The sequence below is a fragment of the Balaenoptera ricei genome, chromosome 8 (assembly GCF_028023285.1).
Source record: "Balaenoptera ricei isolate mBalRic1 chromosome 8, mBalRic1.hap2, whole genome shotgun sequence".
Lineage (NCBI taxonomy): Eukaryota > Metazoa > Chordata > Mammalia > Artiodactyla > Balaenopteridae > Balaenoptera > Balaenoptera ricei.
In genome coordinates, this window is record NC_082646.1 from 59367082 (window position 1) to 59383676 (window position 16595).

General features: G+C 37.2%; 1 protein-coding gene across 1 annotated transcript in view; it reads right to left on the reverse strand.

Moving 5' to 3' along the window:
- The window catches only part of UVRAG (UV radiation resistance associated), a 364001-nt gene that overhangs the window by 117700 nt on the left and 229706 nt on the right, over window positions 1-16595 (reverse strand). The window contains 1 exon segment of the mRNA XM_059930781.1: window positions 10497-10662. Coding sequence (XP_059786764.1) covers window positions 10497-10662 — 166 coding nt within the window.

Consider the following 16595-nt stretch of genomic DNA (forward strand, 5'->3'; position numbering starts at 1 on the left):
AATTTATAGGATAAACAGTAGAAGAGTTGAAAATTAAGGCCACATCACTTAAGCCTAAGCATCATGTGAAAATCTCCCACTTCTGGAAGGAGGCCATCAGATTTAATTGGACGCCATGAAAGTAAACATGCTAATTTAGTGAAAACAGCGACTACTTCTGAACTATCCACATTAAAACAGCTTGATTACAAACAGAAGCTGAGAATGTTTTTAGGAAAGAATCTAGAATTTTTAATATAAGATGTGTCAACAGGTGTTTAAGTATGCCTAAAGCAGAGAAGATTAGCAATGAGGAGTCAGAATTACAGTCTGAAAAAATTTAGGTTTTCAATACATGCTAATGAAATCCCAAGGGTCAGTCACTATTTCTATAGAGAATCTGCTACTTATGCAAATAAAATTCAAAGTATTCTCACTGATTCAAGGAGACACCATTAGAAAAAATTCTCATTCATTTATTAACAGGTCAATGTGGCCAGGCCAAGAGGTAGGCTGAAGGAATACAGAGATACGGCATCAGTCTGATCACTGCCACTCGGCAAATTCCTTTGTCCCTTCCCTCCTGGCAAAATGCAACCTGGTTATGCTGAAGCGGAAGCTCCATAAACATCCAGACATGCCAAGGTGGCTGCAAGGTGGCTCAAGTCACAGGCCTGGGGATCTGTCTCACCAGCTCCTTTATGTATAAGTATGCATGATGGCCATATGCACCCCAGTCACAAAAAGGTGGCAGATCATTAAAACTGACCATTCCTTCTCTCATGAGCATGAGATCCACATGAAATGACTACAATCTAGGCCCATTATTGTCTGATTTTGGATATATCACAATGTCTTTGTACTCTAGAATTTGTTTCTAAAAGAAATCAGAACCAATCGGGTTAAAAAAGCAATTCCTGGGGTTTTAGAAGATCTTCCACAGGAATAAACATAAGCACAAAAAAATCCACAAAATGGGAAAAGCAGCACTACCATTTCTCTTGGTTCCAATAATTCCACTACAGAAAAATAGCTGACCAGCTTTTAGAGATCTGTAAAAACCTTGTCAGGGACAGGCCAGGAAGTTTCAAAAGTGCCTGCCAATTTACACCACTCCCTATTTCTCCTTCTGAAAATAAAACAAAAAATTTCAGACATCTTTTGAGGGCTTGAAAAAGCCAAATGCTCTGACCAGCTATGTCGTAGCTCAATCTATTGAGCTAGTCTATTCTGAATGTATTACCTAACAGACGGTTAAGTAGCACAAAAACAATGACCAACACATTTCATTTCAAAAATCACTTTAAAACCTACTTTTCAGTCCTCAGTGAAAAAAGAAATAAGGGGTAAAAGAACATTGCAGCTGGACTCTGGCTACATTCCTTCGTGTTTTGTGGTCTGAGCCTCAAAATTAAATGCAGCAAAGATTTCAGAGTTTCCCTTTACAGTGTGCAGGTGCACAAGTAATGGTTTAGGCAAGGCATCAGTCCAGACCTGGGCTTCAAACAGACCAGACAAAGGAAAAAACTAGTTTTTGGTGTTTTTTTCCCCCTTCTAGCAAAACTAGCTAAATAGAGCTTTGAACCCTAATATATCACATTCCAATAGCCAGATGAAACAGGTAATCAGAGAGGGCAGAAGCCGAGGATTCCTAGGCCTATTACAATAAGCATAATTTATCCAATGAGTCATTTAATTCCTATTTTCCCATGAAGACCTGATTCCACCTAATACCCTGGAAAGGTTCACATGAAAATCGACACACTCAGGAGAAAAGAAAACCATGTCTAATTTGCTCTTTCAGTCATCCAGGCTAATAACCGAGAGGCTGATTCAATCAACAAGCATAATCAATAAATGTATTTGTATTTAGATATTTATTTACACATCTATGTTGTTCCAAAATGGATCTAAAGTGCTTTACTGCCCAGTGAAAATATTTGATAGTTCATAAAATCTAAGACAGCATCAACTGTGAACTGCATCATTAACTTATGTACCACTAAGAAAAGATAAATGCTATCAATCATGCCATTAATTGTAAGATGTATCTCATTTTTAGCAATATTAAAATGTCAAAAGTATTTACATTAGAATCAATAAAATACAATTTGTGTTTCAGTGAAAAAGGGAAGATAGAGGTATAATATAAAATTCGTTCACTAAAAAGCAATTCCTATGGTTCTCCTGGCTGCCAAAGAAAAAAATGAGTAACGTAATCACCACAATCTCGCTGGCCTTCCCAGATTGCTTCGGAAAATCAATCAATAAACAAATCATCACTACTACTCACACTGGTGCATACTACTTGGAGTGCTCACATGTTAAGCTGCTCCTTCACAAATTAAAGTGCGCTGCTGATCTGGAGAGAGTATTTATCATTTCGAGGAGCACCCCTCCTTCAAGCTCCCAAAGTGATTTTCCTACATAACTAATATTTTAAGGCAGAGCATCATGCACAATTTGATAAAAATCTGGAGAGATACTTAATTTTCTTAATATGGAACCTACAGAAGGTTGGGAGGCATTCTCCACAAAACTACAAGGTCATCTCTGTGAAAGACATATCTGGTTATGGTATTCTCCTCCTCTTAAAATTACCTAGGGGTCCCTTCATCCCTTACAAGTAGTGTTTTTTCATCGCTACACAAACAAATGAAATGGAGTCAGCAAAAATGGTACAGTAAGTAGATCAAAGGACTTGTCCCTCTAGAGAAACATTGAAAAAAAAAAATCAAGCAAAAACTGTCAGTCAAAGGCTTACAACTGGCTGAACAATGAATCAAGAAAAAGGAAACTCAAAATCAGAAGGAATGCTTTGCAGCATTTTTACTTATCTTGTCCTTAACCCCCTCTCCAGCTCAGCAGTGGTCTTAAAGACAGCAGCAGCCTGCCCTTGTGGGGCCCTGACCCCTGGTTCTTAAGGGAGCAGAGCAGATCTTATTCTAAAAAAATTTGGGTTGGTTTGTCTTAACTTGTCTGGGGGCGACCTGCAGGACTAATGCAAGGTACTTGCCTTTGTTTTGCCTAGTCAGAACTCACTCAGTGAGGAAAAGGAGAAGACACTGCTCAAGAAGTAAGACAAACCAACAAACCCCATAGCCTCCTTGTGCAAAAGATTAAGGTTGAGACACACAACAGACTGTCTAAAGTCTGGGAGGAAAAGCTGGGGAGAGTTTCTTTGAGAAATTAGTGTATTCAAAAGTACCCATACACACTGGGGAATCAGAAGTTACAGTGGGAATGTAAGTTGGTGCAGCCACTGTGGAAAACAGAATGGAGGTTCCTCAGAAAACTAAAAGTAGAATTACCAAATGATCCAGCCATCCCACTCCTGGGCATATATCCAGAGAAAAACATGGTTTGAAAAGATACATGCACCCCAATGTTCATCACAGCACTGTTTACAATAGCCAAGTCATGGAAGCAACCTAAATGTCCATCGACAGATGAATGGATAAAGAAGATGTGGTACATATATACAATGGAATATCAGCCATTAAAAAGAATGAAATAATGCCATCTACAGCAACATGGATGAACCTGGAGATTATCATACTAAGTGAAGTAAGTCAGAGAAAGACAAATATCATGATATAGCTTATATGCGGAATCTTTAAAAAAATGATACAAATGAACTTATTTACAAAACAGAAACAGACTCACAGACTTAGAGAAGGAACTTACGGTTACCAGGGAAGAAGGGTGGAGGGAGGGATAGATTGGGAGTTTGAGGTTGACATGTACGCACTGCTATATTTAAAATAGATCACCAACAAGGACCTACTGTATAGCACAGGGAACTCTGCTCAGTATTCTGTAATAACCTAAATGGGAAAAGAATTTGAAAAAAGAATAGATACATGTATATGTATAACTGAATCACTCTGCTGTACACCTGAAACTAACACAACATTGTTAATCAACAATATTCCAATATAAAATAAAATTTTTAAAAAATTAAATTAAATTAAAAATTAAAAAATTAAAAAAATAGAAAAGAAGTTACGTACATGCTCAGAACAGAATGCACGCTCAGAAAACACCTGAGAAGACCCTAGGCTTTCACCTCTGGCTGACTGCTAGGCTTACTGCAAGAAGTGAAGGCTAAGGCCTTCTGGTTGAAATGAAAGGACACTACACAGTTACTGAAAGCTGGACAAAGAAATAAAGATCTCCAGTGAAGGTAACTACCTACACAGGTAAATTTAAAAGACAGTATTATGGGCACACAATGTATAAAGATGTCATTTGTGACAATAACAACATAAAGGTGGGGAGACAGAGGTATAGAGGAGCAGAATTTTTACGTACTACTGAAGCTAAGTGGGTATCATTTCAAACTAGATTGTTATAGGATGCTAATTATAATCCCCAGAGTCACCAATAAGAAAATATCTTAAATACACTGAAAAAGAAATGAGAAGGGAATTAAAATGGTACATTACAAAAAATCAATTAAGAAAAAAAAAAAGAGGCAGTAATAGAGGAAATGAGGCACAAAAAAGGTATAAGAAATATGGAAAACAAAATGCAGAAGTAAATCCTTCCATACCACAAATTATGTTAAATATTGTATAAGTAGATTAAACTCTCAGTCAAAAGGCAGAGATTGGCAGAAAGGATTTTAAAAAAAAATGATCCAACTATATACTGCCTACAAGAGACTCATTTAATTAATTTTTTGTTTTTTAATTTTTATATTTTTGGCCTTACCACGGGGCATGCAGTATCTTAGTTCCCCGACCAGGGATCGAACCTGTGCCCCCTGCAGTGGAAGGGCAGATTCTTAACAACTGGACCCCCAAGGAAGTCCCTGCAAGAGACTCATTTTAGATCCAAAGATACAAATAGGTTCAAAATGAAAAGATGGGAAAGATATTCCCAAATACAGTAACCAAAAGAGAGCTGGGAGGCTATCTGAATATCAGACAGAATAGTCTTTAGGTCAAAATAGTTACAAGAGGCAAAAAAGTTCATTATATAATGATAAAAGGGTCAGTTCAAGGTCAAGAAGAAATAGTAACTCAAAACATACGCACTAAACGAGAGCCCCCAAGTAAAAGAAGCAAATGTTGACAGAATTGAAGGAGAAACAGTCCTACAATAATAGCTGGAGAGCTTAATACTCCACTTTCAATAATGGACAGCATATATAGACAGAAGATCAATAAGGACATATAAGACTTGACAACACTATAAACCAACTAGACCTAACAGACATATATAATAGAACACTGCATCTAACAATATTCTACACATTCTTCTCAAATGCATGTGGAACATTCTCTAGGATAGACCATATATTAGGCCACAAAACAAGTCTTAATAAATTAAAAAATTCTGAACTCATACAAATTATCTCTCTATCACAATGGAATTAAACTAGAATTCAATAACAGAAGGAAAACTAGAAAATTCACAAATATGTGAAAATTAAACCCTTTTAAACAACCAGTGGGTTAACTGAAGAAATCACATGGGAAATTAGAAAATACTTTGAGAGGAAGGAAAATAAAAATACAATACGTCAAAATTTATGAGATGTGGAAGCTTAAAGGTATAAACACTGACATTAAAAAAGAAAGCTCTCATATCAGTAACCTAACTTTACATCTAAAGGAATAGAAAACAAAACCCAAAGCTAGCAGAATGAAAGAAATAATAATGATTAGAGTAGAGATAAAAGAGACAAAAACAACAGAGAGAATCAACAAAACCAAAAAGTCAATTCTTTGAAAAGATCCATCAAATCTTCTTATTCTAGCTAAAAGTTTTTAGCTACAATAAGAAAATAAAAAAGACACAAACAACTAAAATCAGAAATGAAAACAGACATCATTAAAGACCTTACAGAAACGAAAGGGATTATAAAAAATACTATGAACAATTGTCACCAACAAATTAGAAAATCTAGATGAAATGGTCTTGTTCTTAGAAACACACAAATGGTATAAACTGAGTCAGGAATATATAAAAAATATAAAGAGGCCTATAATAAGAAATTGAATCACTAATCAAAAACCTCCCAACAAAGAAAAGTGCAGAACCACTTGGCTCCACTGGTAAATTCTGACAAACATTTAAAAGAAGAATTAACAGCAATCCTCAAACTCTTCCAATAAAGTAGAAGAGAAGGGAACACTTACTTCATAATGCTTTCTATGAGGCCACTATTACTCTGACAGAAAAGCCACGCAAGAAAACTATAGACCAATATTCCTTATAAATATAGATGCAAAAATCCTCAATGAATTGCTAGCAAACTGAAGCCAACAGCTTATTAAAAGGTCCTCTTTGCAGAAATAGAAAAGATGATCTTCAAATTCATGTGGAATTGCAAAGGGCTCTGAATAGACAGAAAAGTACTGAAAAAGAACAAAGTTGGAGGATTCACAATTCCCAATTTCAAAACGTATTGTGGAATTGATATAACAATAGACAAATGAACCTGTGGACTAGAACTGAGAGTTCAGAAATAATCTATGGCTAACTGATTTTCAACAAGTGTGCCAAAGCCATTCAATGAGGAAAGAATAGTCTCTTTAACAAATGATGCAGATACAGCTGGATATCCTAATGTAAAAGAATGGAGTTGGACCCCCTAAGCCATAACATATACAAAAATTAACCCAAAGTGGGTCAAAGACCTACATATGAGAGATAAAATGATAAGACTATTTCAAGAAAACAAAGGGGTAAATCTTCATGACCTTGGATTTAGCAATGGATTTTAGATATGAAACCAAAAGCTCTAGAAACAAACACACACAAAAAAGATAAATTAGACCTAATGAAAATCTGAAACTTTTATGCATCAAAGTACACTATAAAGAAAGTAAAACAACTATTTTAATCTCCTCTTATTCACCCCATTGATAAGAGACCCCTAGGTTAATGGGGATGGTTGAACACTCAACATCTGACACTGGACATATGAGATTAAAAGCAGATTACTAGTCACACATACTCAAATCCCAGGGGAGGAGGACACCGCATGCCACGCAGGCTCACACGGGGTTACACTTGAGAAGAGAGTGAACAACCAGGAGCTATGGGTGGCAGGCTCTGTAGTATGAAAAGGACGGAGTGATGATGATTGGTTCCCAGGGGAGGATGTGATTGGTTTGTTTCCATAATTACCCATCTGGCAAGGAACTGAAATTCACTACTCAGGAATAAGAAGAGACTACCTAGACCCCTGAATAAAGAGGGTTGTTTGGATAGGGGGCCTGATCCACGGGAGCAGAGTTGGGAGGGACTGTTCAAGGCCCTCCTGGTTTCACCAGATATCCAGGCAGCACATAATACTGACCTTAACTTTAGGCCTTAAACTGTAACAACAACCTAGAGAATGGGAGAAAATACTTGCAAATGATTTATCTGATAAGAGTCTAGTATGCAGAATATATAAAGAAGTCTTACAACTCAACAAAAACAGGAACAACCCAATTAAAAATATGGGCAAGAGGTGAGGGAGATTAAGAGGTACAGACTTCCAATTACAAATTAAATGAGTCACGGGTTTGAATTGTACGGTGTGGGGAGTATAGTCTTAATTATGTAATATCTTCATATGGTGACAATAATTAGACTTATTGTAGTGATCATTTTGAAATGCACAGAAAAATCAAATCACTATGTTGTTACCAGGACATAGTGTTGTAGGTCAACTGTACTTCAAAAACAAACAAACTCATAGGAAAAGAGATCAGATTTATGGTTACCAGAGGCGGAGGGGTAAGGGGTGGGGGAGGAAATTGTATGAAGGCAGTCAAAAGGTACAAACTTCCAGTTATACGATAAACAAGTACTAGGGATGTAACATACAACATGATTGATATAATTAATACCACTGAATGTTATAAATAAAAGTGGTTAAGAGAGTAAGTCCTAAGAGTTCTCATCACAAGGAAAAAATTTTTTTTCTATTTCTTTAATTTTTTTTCCTATATGAGATGATGGGTGTTCCCTAAACTTACTGTGGTCAGCATTTCATGATGTATATAGGTCAGTCATTATGCTGTACACCTTGAACTTTTACGGTGCTGTATATCAATTATATCTCAATAAAACTGAAAGGAAAAAAAACAGGCTGAAAATCTGAGTAGGTATTTCTCCAAATAAGATATACAAATGGCCAGCAAGAACATGAAGAAATGTTCAACATCATTAGTCATTAAGGAAATAACAAATCAAAAGCACAATGATATGTATACCACTTTATACCAGGGAATGTAAGCTGGTGTAGCTGTTGTGGAAAACAGTTTGGTGGTGCCTCAAAAAGTTAAACATAGAATTACCATATGACCCAGCAATTCCACTTCAAGTTATATGCTCGAAAGAACTGAAAATGGATACTCAAACAAATACTTGTACATGAATGATCATAGCCAAAAAGTGGAAATAACCCAAATGCCCATCAACAGATGAATGCATAAACAAAATGTGGTATATACATTCAATGGAATATTATTCAGCCATAAAAGTGAAGCACTGATTGTGCTCAATGTGAATACACTGAAAATATTAGGCTAAGTGAAAGAAACCCTAAACAAAAGGTTACATGTTGCAAATGATTCCAGTTATACGAAATATCCAGAACAGGTAAATCCATAGAGACAGAAAGCAAATGGGTGGCTGCCAGGGACTGAAGAAAGGGGTTACTGGGTAGGAGAACAGGGAGTGACTACTTAATAGATACAGGGTTTTCTTTCAGGGTGATGAAAATGTTTTGGAACTAGATAGAAGTGGTGATTACCTAACACCATGAAGATACTAAATGCCACTGAATTGTACACTTTAAAAAAGTTATGTTATGTGAATTTCACCTCAATTTTTTAAAAAGAGGAAAGAAACCATACTCATGTCCCCTTCTGTCAAACATACGTATTTCAGGCTCTCTTTAAATAAAAGGTTTTGAAATTGAAAATAATACTTGGGCTATAAATTAATCAATGCCTTTGAAAAGGAACTGAATAAAACTATACATGTGCTCCCTGCCCTCCACTTACAAGCCCTACCAGATATAGTACTAAATTCTTCCACTGATGCCCACCTTTCCTGCCTTTTCTCTTGCAGTTTCCTAAATAGAGTGGAGGATATTTCATTTCTTCACGCCCACGAACACAACATTCGCAATCCATCAATAGAACAGAGGTTCTCAAACCTGACTGCACATTACAGTCACTTCAGGGGCTTTAGAAAAATATATCTCATGTCTGGGCCTATCAACTGAATCAGAATTTCTGGAGGAGAGGCATTTCCATGTTTCTATGCTAGATTATTTTTATTCTGCCTTTAGTATTTCCCTTAGTATAGGTCTGCTGAGATGCATTTTCTCAGTTCTGATAGTCTGAAATGTCTTTATTTTGCCTTTACTTTTTTTTTTTTAAATTAATTTATTTTTGGCTGCATTGGGTCTTTGTTGCTGTGCGTGGGCTTTCTCTAGTTGCGGCGAGCGGGGGCTACTCTTCATTGTGGTGCGCGGGCTTCTCATTGTGGTGGCTTCTCTTGTTGTGGAGCACGGGCCCTAGGCACATGGGTTTCAGTAGTTGTGGTGCACGCGCTTAGTTGCTCCATGGCATGTGGGATCTTCCCGGACCAGGGATCAAACCCGTATCCCCTGCTTTGGCGGCAGATTCTTAACCACTGTGCCACCGGGGAAGTCCCCTGCCTTTATTTTTGAAGGATAATTCACTGAATACAGAATTCTAAGTTGACAGTATTGTTTTACATGCTTTAAAAATGTCACTGCATCACCTCCGGTTCCCAATGTTTCTCTTAAGAAATTAGCTTTCAGCCTTATTATTGCTCTTTTGAAGCAAATCTCTTTTCTCTCTAGGTACTTTTAATATTTTCACTTTATCTCTTTGGTTTTCAGCTGTTTTACTATAATTCCCCTAAGTATGTTTGCTTTGTACTTATTTTGTGTTGTATTTAATGCTTCTTGAACTTATAGCTTGATGTCTTTTGTCAAATTTGAACTCTGTCATTATCTCTTAAAATGTTACAATTACCCTATGTGCTCTCTTCTCCCTCTCTGTGACTCCAATTATATGTATATTAGACTTTTTATTGTGTCCTACATATGTCTAGCACTTTTTGATAAATCCATCTCTTTTGTACTTGTGCCTGGTCAGGTATTTTCTCCTGGGCTATCTTCCAGTTAACAAACCCATTCTTTAGATATGTACAATCTGCTGTTAAGTCTTTTATCTTTTTCCTGGTTGTCTCTCTGACAAATCTTTAAGCATTTCATTTGGTGACTAGCGGCAACAGATATTACATGAATATTTGCAGAGTATATGATACTTGCCTCACAAAAGCAAATTAAATTTGAATGAGTCAATTTTGCTAACAATAGCAATTTTGACTACACTCTATTTAAAAGAAATGGAGCACTTTACAAAGGATATACAAAATTCACCACAATCTAGGTCACGTTTTATATTTTTAATATAGTCGATGCTTCATACTGCCTTAATGTTAAAAGAATATTTTAAAAGGATACTTACTCTCTCTCCTTTTCAGTCAGCTTGTCATTAATATTATCTTTGATTGTTGATCTAGATCCCTTATGAATTATAGGATATCTGAGGGGCACTTGTAGGAAAAAGGAAATCATTGATACCAAATGTGCAGTGTAACCAAGGGCAACAGCAATGCTTCCATCATCTCTTGCTGTAAATTCAAAAACAGAGAAATAGAAAATAACTATTTACCTTATAAATGTAGCTATGAGATCATAATAAATCAATTTCAAGAGAGATTTTATAAGAAATAATTGATAAAATATTATTCACTTATCTAAATTATATGAATTTTATAGAAATCTAAACATATTAATAAGATTTGAAATTTCATCTACTACATTTAAAACTATTTCCCAATAATTAATGTGATGAGATTAAAATTTGATATATAATCTTAAGAGTTCTTACTACATTCAAATCTCCATTACTCTCTTTCCCAGCATTTTTAAGGGCAAAAATAATACCTGAGTCTATTATACAATGCAAAAATTAGTTTCAGAGGTTTAAACATTACATCTATATTAACATTATACATTTTACTCGTTAACAACTTTATAAGCAAAACAGTTGTACTGTTGTACTATTGTACAACATTATTAATTCCAAGGTGAAGTGAAACAACACAGTGCATCCTTATGGGGTATGTTCTCAATATTCATAAAGAGAGCATTGTTTAAGTCTGTGAAGTTTGAGATAGGATAAGGAGAAAAAATGTTTTTAATAGTAAAAGGTCAAAAACCACATTGTTCATATATATTCCATTTATGCAATTTTTGTGTGGAAGCAACTGTTGGAAAAAATACACGTCTCCTACAGTCAAACATAAGTATGTATCTTTTAAGAAGTCACAGATTTTAAGAAGTCACAGATTTTTAACTCAACATCTAGATTTCTGCTACTGCCTACCCAAGTGACAAATAATCATTCAGGTGCCCAGAACTGAGGGTAACACAATAAAAAGTTTTAAGCTTGCCCCAGGGGGAAGGAAAAAGTAACTGCTTGGTATACAATATTCTTAAAATACTTTAAAAAGTTCTCTCTCTCTCTCTCTCTCTCACACACACACACAGACACACACACACATACACATTTAACACATATCTGTAATACATCTGGCTAGAGAAAGGCTGAAATGATTGAGATGACCTTGGCTTGAGTATTTCCTGATTTTTAAGAGTACCTTTAACTTCAATTATTAGTAATATTTTCCACATTCCTCTTTTTTATATTTAAACTTGGTTATCTAAGCACTACCTTCTTACTGTAGGACCCCTACTATAGCCGTATACTACTCAGTGCATTCTCCACCCTTGACTACCAAAGCAGATTCCTTGACCATACTGTAAAAATAGGTAACTTTTATTGTACACTTTTTTTTTCTGCCAGGAATTGACCATGATGCTTTATTTCTGACAGTCATTCATTCATCAACAATTAATAAACTGGGCATGTTTTATATGCTATTTCATTCCATTTATAGGTGAAGAAATAAGGTTCAAAGAAGTTAAGGAACCTGTCCAAACTAAGACAGCTAGTATATGGGTTGACCTGACACGGATGCCTCTGTCTTTAAGCACCCTACCACACTGTCGCAGAACTTTACTGTGGAGTGTAACAATTTTTAACTTCGGAGCCTAGAACACACCAAGCATATGACACACGTGTATTATCTTAGTTTCTTCACACTTTTCTAGTAAGGGCAAAGAACACATAAAAAGTCCTTGGTAACATGTTCTCTCAAATCAAACTGATGAAAAAAAAAAATCAAACAGCATTCCTTTCAACTGACTACTGGGCATGCCCGAACTGACGAGAATCCTATTTTTAGACCATGTGCTCTTGGCCCAGACTCACAGTACTACAATACTTTACTACTGTTGAAATATGTATATCAGACTACCTTAGAGACTGAAATTGCATTACATTGTAAATGCATTACCTTATAATTTAATCATCATATATAATATTAGAGCCAGGAGAAACCTTGGAAATCACTGAATCTGATGCTATCAACTTAGAAATGAGAAAAATAAGATTCACGTGGCATAAGTGACATGGTCAAAGCCATACAAGTAAAAACTATGAGGACGGAGTGGGAGAGAGAATTGTATCTACACCCCAGCCCCCCAAATATTTATCCCTGGAAGCACAGCTGGCATGGTGAGTTCCATCAGATGTTGCTGAATCCTGCCTCCTGCTTTCTCTAAAGAATAGGGCTTATCAAATTTAAAATATTTCTATCAGTAAAAGGACTTGGTCTTTCAGAACCTTCTTTTGAAGGGAGAGGAAGAAAAAGAGAACTTTCAGTAAGTAAGCTTTTCCTTTCGTATGTGACCTGACAGAAAAGGATTTGAAAACTTCCAAAAATCAGAAGGCCTCTTAGTTAGCCTGCCCAAAATAGGTCAAATGCAAACTATAGTTTAAAAAATCTATCCAATGCTAAACTCTCAAGCATCTCCAGTTTTCCGTATTACTAAAAGGGTAATACTAAAGAATTAAGTTTGCCTATTTCGAGGACTACATCCACATATATATTAAAAGAACGGAAACTGGTCTTCTAACATCACCTCCTTTCAATAATCAAAACAATTTTGTGGGTTTCCCTGGTGGCACAGTGGTTAAGAATCTGCCTGCCAATGCAGGGGACACGGGTTTGAACCTGGTCCGGGAAGATCTCACATGCTGCGGAGCAACTAAGCCCGTGCGCCACAACTACTGAAGCCTGCGCACCTAGAGACCGTGCACCGCAACGAAGAGAAGCTACCGCAATGAGAAGCCCGTGCACTGCAACGAAGAGCAGCCCCCGCTCGCCGCAACTAGAGAAAGCCTGCGCGCAGCAACGAAGACCCAAAGCAGCCAAAAATAAATAAATAAAATTAATTAAAAACAAAACAATTTTGCTTAAATTTAAACATAAAAGGGCATCTCTAAGAGAATCCTATATATGTACATCAAAAACCAAAAAGAAATAGCAAAAACTGAAAACTGGCTAATACTGGAAATCAGTTTTGATTCTAGTTATTCACACTCACCATTGTTTCCACCACAAGACTCCCCACTCCACCCATTAAAAACCCTAGGTTGTTTCCCATTCCAGGCCATAGTGCTCCGTCACAGCCTCGCAGTTAAACACCGTGGTGTTGGATTTCCAATATTGAAGCTTTATATTAAAAAGCATTTTAAAAGGACCACGGGTAAGGCATTACAGGGCCCAAGGGTATTCCAATACCCTCAAAAGGAAAACCACCTCCTGGTAGGGAAGTCACTTTCATCACCCCAAGACCACTGAACCTCCAGTGGGAAAATGTGAGCTCATGTGGTTAATTATGGCTATTGCTGGCCACGAAACCTCAGATGTCACATTCTGTTGCCAATCACTTTAGCTAAAAAAACCAAAAGGTTTAAGGTTTCCAGCATTCCAAGATCTAAAAGACTTTTTACCTGCCAAAGCCAAAACCTGGCTCTCTGGGGTGTGCTTTTCCAGTAAGCATTAATGACGCCCCTAACACCTAATGCAGAGCAGAGGCTTGTATTCCTTATGCTGCTCTGGGGGTTAGAAAGGTCACAGATGATAGGTTTGTTGGTGAAAAGAAGTTAGAGGGGGAGTGGGAGGGTTCAGGGAGGAACAGGAATAAACTGTAGACTCAGGTAAGTGAAAAAGCCCTTATTAGGGCTTCCCTGGTGGCGCAGCGGTTGGGAATCTGCCTGCCAGTGCAGGGGACACAGGTTCAAGCCCTGGTCCGGGAAGGTCCCGCATGCCGCGGAGCAACTAAGCCCGTGCGCCACAACTACTGAGCCTGCGCTCCAGAGCCCGTGCTCCGCAACAAGAGAAGCCACAGCAATGAAGAGTAGTCCCCGCTCTCTGCAACTAGAGAGAGCCCGCCTGCAGCGGTGAAGACCCAACGCAGCCAAAAATAAATAAAAATAAAATAAATAAATTTAAAAAAAAAAAAAAAAAAAAAAAAAAAAAAAAAGCCCTTATTAAAACAATGTTTTAAGGGGCTTACAAGCAAAACAAAATTCTGCAGTTTCCTCATAATAAATATTTCTGGTTTGTTTTTAAAATTTATTTATTTATTTTTTATTTATTTATGGCTGTGTTGGGTCTTCGTTTCTGTGCGAGGGCTTTCTCTAGTTGTGGCAAGCGGGGGCCACTCTTCATCGCAGTGCGCGGGCCTCTCACTATCGCGGCCTCTCTTGTTGCGGAGCACAGGCTCCAGACGCACAGGCTCAGTAGTTGTGGCTCACGGGCCCAGTTGCTCCGCGGCATGTGGGATCTTCCCAGACCAGGGCTCGAACCTGTGTCCCCTGGATTGGCAGGCAGATTCTCAACCACTGCGCCACCAGGGAAGCCCCTGTGGTTTGTTTTTTAAATGTAGGTATCTACTCGGGGGGGCAGTAATTTTTATAATAATTAAACCTTTTATGTAATTGTTATGATAATAGATTCCACAAACCCACAATGGCCATGACAACATTATAAATTCATTCAAATGTCCCTTTGACTTACATGTTGGACAAACTACTAATATTCAAATGCATCCAAGTACAATAAGTGATCTAAAAGCTCTTACCATCCTGCCTTCCCAATCACTGAGGCAGCTGATTTGGTAAGGAACCATCCACCCACTGATCCAGACAGGACAAAATATTTAAGACTCTAATCATTGCCACAGCATCTATGGAATGATTCCATGTTCTCAATGAGACACTGTTTGACATATGGACTCTCCTTTCCAAGAAATCATGCCTGCATGAAGGGATACAGACACAGAAGGAAATCTGGGTCTCATTACCACGAAAGGCTCTCGTGTTATGGATTACTTAAAAACACACACAAACAGTTTTCTTTTTTTTTTTTTATTTTGGATGAGAAATGTCTCAGTCAATGGAACTCAAATGAATACCCTTCACTGGACAACTTTCTCCCGTTGTGTCCCAGTCTCTCTGGAATATTCTAACTGAAACTTACCCAGTTAGAAGAGTAGAAGAGCACAGTAAGTGTTGGGTCACTATGGAGGAGTTTCCCAAACAGTATCAAGCCATACAGTGTAAAGTCTATCCCAGCAAAGTCTCATGAATGTAACAGAATAAACGGTTTAGAGTTCTGTCACTAGAGTCTTATAAGAATGCAGCTGCTACAGAACACTAAAAGTTGTCAGAAGTCTGGAAGAGGTTATTATTCAAAACAAGGAAGAAAACTGCATCATGACAGGAATAATATGGACCTTAAAATCAGGCTGACCAGGGATGATTTTAGCTCTGCCACTGGCTAGTATGAGTCTTCGGAAAAATTAACTAATCTCTCTGAGCCGCAATTTTCTTGTCTTTAAAAAAAAAAAGTTGAGTATAATTCTTTCCCTCACAGAAGGAATTAATTCTCACAGTGGTGAGAATTAAATAAACAAGACAGCATCATGTATGATGTTCCACGTTACCATATTTCTACTCACCGAACCTAAAATGTCCCATCCTTCTTTCAACAGTGGAATACTATTTCATCTTTTAAAATACCTCAGGCATCATCTTCTCTATAAAGATTTTCCTGATTCCCTCCTGATAGACCTGATTATTCCCACTCTCTGAGTCCCATGTACCGGTATAAACTTCTAAGTGCCTGGTTAACCTCAAGTGGACTGAAGTTTCACAGAAGTAGGATCAATGCCTTGGTTACCTTTGTACACTCCCAGCACCTGACACCGTAAATGACACACACAAGGCACTCAGTAAATTTAGTACATGGAAGTGCCTTACAGAATGCCAACGTAAGATTTTAAAGTCCAATACTACCATATGTGCTTCTTAAAATTTCTGATTCCTAGGAGTCATGGGAAGTAAACAGGGCCTTAGAGTAGAATGACATATTTATTTCACTTTATCTCCCATTTTATTTTTTTAGCAGTAAAAACTGCACTTGAAAGCTAAACTAACTTTGTTAAGGGAAGAAGGAATGTATTCAGCTTGTTGGGCATACTAAGTATAGATAGCAAACAAAAGCTAGGAAAAACTAGGAAATAAATCACCTCCAGAAAACAAAAATAGAATCAAGAAACATCCCAGAATGAATTAAGGTGATACTCC